General features: G+C 34.8%; 2 protein-coding genes across 4 annotated transcripts in view; both read left to right on the forward strand.

Moving 5' to 3' along the window:
- Positions 1–197: 197 nt before the first annotated feature.
- LOC111702404 (glutamic acid-rich protein) lies at positions 198–6,136 on the forward strand. The gene is made up of 8 exons (XM_023474075.1): positions 198–318; positions 1,729–1,788; positions 1,938–2,620; positions 2,827–2,982; positions 3,322–4,467; positions 4,531–4,768; positions 5,097–5,195; positions 5,412–6,136. Exons 1-8 carry the CDS (start codon positions 277–279, stop codon positions 5,976–5,978), a joined length of 2,991 nt encoding a protein of 996 aa, XP_023329843.1. The 5' UTR covers positions 198–276; the 3' UTR covers positions 5,979–6,136.
- The window catches only part of LOC111702402 (uncharacterized), a 17,392-nt gene continuing 11,061 nt past the window's right edge, over positions 2,298–8,628 (forward strand). For all 3 annotated transcript variants that reach the window (XM_023474072.1, XM_023474074.1, XM_023474073.1), the window contains exons 1-2: positions 2,298–2,304; positions 5,857–5,861. The gene's annotated coding sequence lies outside the window, so the exon portion shown is untranslated. The remainder of the gene's footprint in view (positions 2,305–5,856; positions 5,862–8,628) is intronic.

An 8,628-nucleotide genomic window follows, 5' to 3' on the forward strand; every position in this document is an offset into this window, starting at 1 on the left:
CAAGTTTGTACAATTGCGCATACTGACACTTGTCCGTCATACATTGTCAAAAATTTCATTTTCCACGAAAACACAGAAATGTGACAATAATTTTAGTTATAAAACCCATAAATCAAACAATATTAAGCCTTGGTTTTCATTTTTGTTAACTTGGAATTAGTTTTTAATTTTGGTCACAACATTTATTGATAAATTTTATGAATTAATTGTAAGTTTTGACATTTAGAACGTTCGAAAATTAAACCTCTAACTAAAATGTATTTGACCTGAGTTGAAATGGATTTGGAGATTATATGTCTGGATGACAGCACTGATCAGGTTGAGTTTGTAATACTTAATCATATTTTTTCTGTTCTTACCTTTATTTTATGTTGTTAAATTAAGTCGTGATTTTCAATGTTTTGGCGCTTTCATTGTAAACGCTTATATGACCTCTCCTAACATTTGTTAAATATATTTGTTTTGGTAATTTCCTAATATACGATTTGTGGACCCCGCCCCCTTCCTCCTCATTTCAATTTTGTACATGGATCTTATAAGAAGACGGATATAATTGACAATGTGGCCGCAGCGCCCGGCCCCCTAGCCTGTCCTAGCCGTGGCGCTCGACCTCCTAGCCTGTCCTAGCCGCAGCGCTCGGCCCGCTAGCCTGTCCTAGCCGCTGCGCTCGGCCTAAAAATAANGCTAATTTTGTCCTCTTTGAAACATACGGACTGAGATCATACCTCGGTATTTGGTATAGATCGATTACGAGCTTGTTTTATTGCTAACTGTGTCCTCATTGAAACATACGGGCTGAGATCAAACCTCGGTATTTGGTATAGATTGAATAAGAGCTTGTTTGATTGCTAACTGTGTCCTCTTTGAAACATACGGACTGAGATCATACCTCGGTATTTGGCATAGATCGAATAAGATCTTCTTAGATAGCTATGCTTGGTCCCTATGTGACATTTAGAGCTCGATTAATAGCTTGTTTGATAGCTACGCTTGTGTCCCTGTGTGACATATAGAGCTCGATTAATAGCTTGTTTGATAGCTACGCTTGTGTCCCTGTGTGACATTTAGAGCTCGATTAATAGTTTGTTTGATAGCTACGCTTTTGTCCCTGTGTGACATATAGAGCTCAATTAATAGCTTGTTTGATAGCTACGCTTGTGTCCCTGTGTGACATATAGAGCTCGATTAATCGCTTGTTTGATAGCTACGCTTGTGTCTTTGTTTGGCATTTAGAGCTAGATTAATCGCTAGTGTTTGTATTGACACCGTTATCTAACGAGATCGCGCCCAGTGGAGTGGCGTTGATAGTTCACGGGATTGTAGCCGCGTGGATCGTGTCCTGGTTGACTTTGATATAGGACGGGTTGTACTTGGATAGATACGTTTCTAGGACTTGTTATGGAGTAGGCGTTTACTACAATGTGGCCGCAGCGCCCTGCCTCCTATCCTGTCCTAGCCGCGGCGCTCGGCCCTTAGCCTGTCATAGCCGCAGCGCTCGGTATAGATATTGTTTTTACCTAACCAAACCCTGAAATAATTCAAATTAAATTTTAATGTTGTTTATAAACATTGGATATTGGTCATGTACGAAATTGATAGGAGAGGGAAGGGGGGCAAAAATCGTTCTCTAAGAAAGACCCCGATCCTTCTTGATAGAAATATGACTTTGATTCAGTTACACTTAATATTAGATTTGTGAATATACTTGAGATATATATTTAATTTAAGGATATTGTACTGCATAAAACTACCGTTCCAGCTCGACAGCCCGGCACTCAGCAGGAGAAGGTTGGTTTTACGTTATTTTAACTCGACAAAGATTTTAGTTGTTCTTAGATCTTCATCAATTAACTATAAACCTAGATAAAAAATACCGTTTTTGAGATTGCTAAAAATAAAAATTAAGTTTCCAAATTTTTTTCAATATTTTTTTTTAGAAAAATGAAGAAGCATTTCGTAGGAGACATAAAGGACTAGCTCCAGCTCGGGCTTCACCAGATATTTATAGTAGAAGAAATATAGAAAGCCCCGGAAGTAAACCAAGGAGAATAAATCCTGTCTCCGGAGTTTCTGAACCTTCTCAGTTCCAGGCGTCTACCAGAACTTTTCAGTCTGAACGATCCTTTCTGAGGAATGCGGATATACAAATCAATTCTCATCCTATTAATCCAGGAAGATCTGTTCAATCCCAAGGACGGAGTTCAGAACGTCACGTCCAATCCACTAACAGGAATAATACGAGACCAATTGGTTCAGGTGGTTCTCATAAAATAACTCATGACAGACCTGTGGACTCACTTCTAAGTACATCAGAAAGACTCATCCATTCCCATCGAGGTACTTCTGAAGGACATAGTCATCCGGAAATTCAGTCCCAGCCAAGACACGTTCCATCACACAAAATACATTCTAAAAGACTTGCTTCGCCTCACCAGACTAACCATGAAAGACTTATTAGCTCGCGTCCAAGCACATCACAAAGACTTATTTCTTCCAGTTCTGTGACCTCTGTAAGACCTATTTTTCCGCATCCGAGGAACCCTGTTGAACATGTCCTAGAAACAGGAGATAGACTGAACTCCAGCAATGATGACGATAACCAAACTATTGTATTACTCAGGTACAGAGGAAGCAGATTTTCATGTCTATTCTTTAAAATTTTTATTTAAGAATTTCATTTCATATCAACGAATCATGTATATTTTTCTTACGGTGTTAATGTTCAATGTTTAATGTCAACATACTGTATACAATTGAAAAGTTGCCAATTTTAATCTAATTAATTATGAACAACTTCAAGTATTATTATTTTTTTTGTTTCTTCAGTGATAGTAGTGATGGAGAGACTGAAGAGAGGATATCTAGTCCGAGTATTATTACAGAGATATCTCCTTCTGCTACCAGAATACTTGAAGTTACTACACCCCCAATCAGTAGAAAAAGATTACGAGAAGAACATGAAATACTTGATCGGCAGAAAAGGTAGTCGTATAATAATAAAGAAACAGTAGTTAAGAATTTACTTTCTTTGGAATCTTGGATTCCACCAACCATAAGATTAACTCAAAAATGCTGGTAATCTTTGACAAGGAATTTTAATATGTTTAACACAGAATGGTTAATCAAGTATATTTATGCAAATTTTTTGTAAATAAAAAAGAGGACAATGTCGGAATAGGAAAGAAAAAGTAAAAAATATTAAAGCACGCCTGAAAACTTTGTGCATTTTAGGATCGAAATCTCAAAAAAATATATAACTTCTATTCGTGATTAACTTTTTTAATGACTTTCACTATAGGGAAAACATGTTTTCTTTTCTAGACTTCGAGCACCTTCTCCAGATCCTAGTGTGATAATAGTTTCTCCCCCGAACCCTACCTCGTCCTTTTCATCCTCACACCTTTCTCATGTGCTCCGGGAGACTAGTACTACTCTTAATATATCTACGGACACAGAGAGATCTTTAAATCCAAAAAGACGCGATACCGGCCCCGTCCAAGGGAGAAGAATCGATCTTGTTCAGGTTGAGAAGCCAAGTCCGGAGTTCAAGGAATCTACAAGTGAGAAATATCTGAAACAGTTTCAGAACGGATTAGATTCACATAACCAGGAGAAAGACGATTCTATAAGTACCAACAACCTGTCCTGCTCCAGGTTATCTATAGAAGAAATTACTCCGAATACGATCAGAGTAACAACAGAGAAATCTAAATCAAGTAAACCTTCATCCAACTGTAATTCAGATAATGAAGAGTCTAATGCTGTTAAAAACTCTGCTAGTCTTGATGTTAAAACCTCAGTTGAACTTTTTCTAAAAACTTGTGAATCTGTCCTGCCAAGCTCAGAGTTTGTTAGTGTTGAGAAAAAAATGATGAAATATCTTAATTATATTTCACCTTACTTCCTCAAATCTGTGAGATTAAAGAACTTCATAGAAATGAAATGGGGATTGTTGGACTCCGATCATAAAAATGTTTACGTTCAAATCCGTGATGTGTTGGAAGAGTTAAAAACTTACCGCCAGGAAGGACGGAGCGGAACTACAAGTGATCTCTCAGATTCAAATATTTCCAAGAAAAAAGTATTAGTTACTACAATACATAAACCTCTACGTAAATGCCCGCCTGAGAGAGTAGCCGAAGACGGGTTTGCTGAAAGAGAGCGGGATATATTAAGTGTTCTGAGTCTAGCTCCTACAGGGTCCGGATCCACCTCGGTCCAGGGAACCAGTACCTCCTCGTCATCTTCTCAGATATTCAACCAAAACCTAACCAACCCATCTTCAAACCCAGGTGTATCAAAAACTGTCCCAGTTTCATCCAAAGATGCAGTTAAAACTCCTTCTAAGAGACATATTAGAAAACTGGAGAAAGCACTTAGTCAGTGCGAAAGGGAAATCCGCAAACTCGAGGATTCCGAGGTTAATTTCGAGGACGATGACGAATCCGTGTATATTCTAGGAGCTAAGTAAGTATTTTTTTTGAAAATGTGCGACAGAAATTATCAAAAGTTGATTATGGTTTAATTTAGATACAAGAAGAGATATATGGATATATATAAAAAACTGGCGGCGTATAGAAAACTTTCAGCAAACTTGGAACGAAGATCTGACAAAGCTTTCAAGTTTGATGATTCAAGGTTTCCAGAAATAAATGTGAAGATCAGTAAGTTTGTGAACAGGACTAAACAATTTCCGGATTTTGTTGATGTCAAGAAATTGGTTGAAGATGTTAACTCAAAGCAAAGTCTTGGATTATCAGAAATTCAGGTATTATTGACAAAGCAGAGATCGTCTTTTTCATCTTTCTATTTAGTAATTAGAATCAATTTGGTTCATTTTGATAATAGTTTGTTTAAACGAAAAAAATTATGGTCTTGGAGTGAAATGCATTTTAAACTTTTATATTTTTATAACTTAAAAAATTAAAAGAAATGACTTCTTTAAAGATATTAAAAATTGAAAATAGTAAATACTTTCCTTTCAATAATATATTGATTTTAAAAGCTAAATCTGGGGCATGGGTGAAAATCCCAGAGATAAATCTTATCATTATAATTTTCAGATTTGTTAAAATAGATTATGTGTTCTATTTCAGATTCACACCGAGTCGGAGAGAATATTCCAAAGTGTCGGCAAGAAATTAAAAATGCGGCGAAACAACGACGAGTTCGATTCTATCTGTTCATATTTCAAGGTTTAACAAGATNAGCTAGTTATAAATTTAATTCATTGTCTGATGTCAAAACTAAAGAAGATCAAGGAGTAACTTTATTTTTCTCTGGAAAAGCCAAACCGTTTTCTACATTTTTACAGATAATTTTCAAAGTGGACCCGTAGTTATTGGATTTATTTAGATTTTGATGCAATACAGTCCGTTAAGGTTTTCTCCATATAATAAAATTTTATTTAGGAGTTTCAGCCGGTTGATCCAGCCACACTTGATCCTGAACTTGAAAACAAGCTCCAGGCTCAAGCAAGAGAAGGAAGGAAGAAGATAGATAAGGTGTTTGAAGAGTACGTTGAGAAACAAATTATCAAGAAGAAAACCTCGACAGAGAAAAAAGGCAATAATGACTCTAAAGTTGAGGACATAGATGACGATGACGAAGTGGAGGACGATGATGAGGTATCCGAGGATGATAACAACGGTTCTGACTCTTCTGATGAGGATGAGATTAGTGAGATTGATAAGTCTGAAGAATCTAAAAATCCTGAAGATAAATCAATCAACGTTCAACCTTTAAGGAACAAACTTGAAACAGATTTGAAACTTATTAAAAGTAAGGTTACAGGTCAACCTATTGAAGATGATGATGATGGTGAAAGCATTGGATCCGTTGACTCTGAGGAAGAAGAAGAGGCTGAGGACGATGATCAGTTAGATGACAATCATGATATTGATGAAGAAGATGAAGACGATGATGGTGATGATATAGTTATTGGTATCGGAGAGAAACTTGGAGAAGATTCTAGTTAAAACACTTTTATCATGAATTTATATGCTAGACAAGTTATAGAATAGAATTTTTGATAATTACTTCAGGAAATAGATTATGTATGAATTAACATTGTTACTTTAACTTTTCGTTTGGTAAAATATTAATTATAATTTGTACAAATAAACTTTTATTTATACTGGCGCTTTGCGTCCCTTTTTGTAGAAATTATGTTAAAGGTTGCTTTACTTGTAAACATTAAAAAATAACTGACCTTTGACCTCTGAAAAATATAAATAAATTATGTTAATTTCAGATGATAAATTAAATAAATATGGCCGCTATTCTTAAACAGTCTTCTATAGGTAAATTTTCATACAAATCATGTTGATGCGGATCCGGATCCTGGATCCGCACTGGAAAAAATGGATCCGGACCGAATCCAGGTCATTTTAAGATTTACTGAATTTTTTAACAATGCAGCATTTTCAAATTATTTGTCTTATTTTTTCGCTTAGTTATGCTAAAACAATTCAGAAATGAGGAAATTTTTATAATCTCTCTTTGTTTAATAGTTCAGATTTGGGTTTTGAGAGCCAAACATTTTTTTTTAGTTTTTGGTTGATTTTTTGCCTCTTGTACAGGATCTGTGGATCCGCATATTTTTACGGATCTGGATCCAGAAAGCTAAAATCTTGCGGATCTAACGATCTGGATCCGAATCTGTATCCTAAGCTCTGTCCAGAACACTCCTTTATAAAATAAAAAGTCTTGGTTTACAGTTATAACCAGAAAACTATGAACTAGGAAGACGACATTTTTAATCCAATTTTAACGTTAAGAAGTCCAATGAGCATGAGAAACAGGAACTGTGCTGGTGAAACGGACTGATTTCACTAAACTAGTTCTTTAATAAAACTATATGCTTTTTAACAACATCAAATGCTATTAATATTCCATTATTGTCGTCTTCCTATTCCGTTGTTTTCTGGTTATCACTGTATTTAGTTACTAGCGGGCTAATTATTTCCATTAATTGTCTTGAGGAGTTCAGTTCTTCAGTCGTAGGAAAGATTGTCTTTATTTGTACTTAAGGATGCTTGTGATAAATATTTAATTTAAAAAAAAGGTATTGTTTTTCTTTGTGCAGGCTTGTTTGGATAGTTCGAAAAATTGACATACTTTTATAAAGTATTCTAATCAAGTTTTTGATCTGAGGAATAAGATTTCAAAATGTTTATTTACAATTTTTTTCTTTTTATAGATCTGGATATAACTAACTGAAAAGTAGTGGGTCCGGATCCAACTTGATAAAATGTTACTGATCCGGTTTAAGTATGTATCTCCTGTAATTTTCTAGTAATTGGTGCCTCCTGTGTGGTGGGTTGGATTCTGATGAAAGGAGTGGAAGGAACGGATGATGATTTTACCCGGAGATTTGAAGAAACTAAATCAGATCAGAATAAATATGACAAGAACGCTTTAATCGCACAAATCCTTCGTAGTGGAGGAGAAACAAACCTTAAGTAAGACCCAGAAAATAAATTAATTGGTATTTTAGTCTCTTGGATAAAGGTTGAAAAGGTACCTGCGTGAATCAGTTAGGGCACTCTTTATTTTATGAGCGAGTAGCAATAATTTACCGATCCATTTGAAAGATATCATTTAAATTTTTTAAGTAAAAATTAGATTTTTAATAAGAAGTATCTAGAAGAAGAAATAAGCTTGCAAGTAAACGTACTATTCTAAACCCACCCCAACACAAACCTAAGCCTAAGAAATCAATTACTAATATACTTGTATTTTCTGAGGTTTATAATCACTGAATATTTTCCAGGAAACTGAAAGAGAAGACGGATGAGCGAAGATTAAAGATAGCGGAGGAGCACACAGTCTACAATATCCCTGTACCGGAGAAGAAGGAAGAATAAACCTGGATAGCTTGGGAGGAAATGAGAACGGAAACCAAGTTTATTGTTTGGTTTTCTGGACTCAAACCTTGATCCGGGCTTAGCTTGGAGCACGTTATACATTCAGAAGATTATCGCAGAGAAGTCAATTGATTACGATTAATAATATTTATATCATCTTTGTTCTTCAGCTCGAAAATGATTTTTGATTTTAATCGCCTACTAAGCTGAAACTTTGTAATTAAAATTGTAGAGTCATTTTAGAATAATTATTTATTTATGTTACACTTTCTTTAGTTATTTATTTTTATTCAAGTCTTTATTGGGTCTAGGCGATACATGTAATTATTTTGACTTATTATAATTATGATCACAGATTATCGCATAGATTTATTCATTTTCTCTTATTTAAGATAAGATATAACGAGGGATACAAAGTGAAAAATGAAAAAATCAATAAAACTAAAAAAATTAAAAAATTAAGGCACAGTTTGAAAAATATTTTTAAACATGCCTCCTTAAAGGCGGCAGTAAACAATCGACAAAACATAAACTTATGAACAACTTCTAAACCAAAGAAAAGTGGGATCTAGTGTTATAATTATATGATTTTATAAGATCCAGGCAAATTAGGCATATATGTTAATGTTAGAAAGTAAAGTTAAAAAAAAAAAAAATTCAATATGGTCGTTTCACCAGAATTAAATTAACATGAATTTACATATGGGCGTTTCACCAGAAATAAATAAGTATATCTGGTTACCGGTTATCATACGTACAT

The sequence above is a fragment of the Eurytemora carolleeae genome, unplaced genomic scaffold, assembly GCF_000591075.1.
Source record: "Eurytemora carolleeae unplaced genomic scaffold, Eaff_2.0 scaffold488, whole genome shotgun sequence".
Lineage (NCBI taxonomy): Eukaryota > Metazoa > Arthropoda > Copepoda > Calanoida > Temoridae > Eurytemora > Eurytemora carolleeae.

Coding starts and splice junctions, on each gene's coding strand:
- LOC111702404 (XM_023474075.1), top strand. CDS start 277: ATGGATTTGGAGATTATATGTCTGGATGACAGCACTGATCAG. Junction 2,621..2,826: donor CAAACTATTGTATTACTCAG/GTACAGAGGAAG, acceptor TTGTTTCTTCAG/TGATAGTAGTGATGGAGAGA. Junction 4,468..4,530: donor GTGTATATTCTAGGAGCTAA/GTAAGTATTTTT, acceptor GGTTTAATTTAG/ATACAAGAAGAGATATATGG.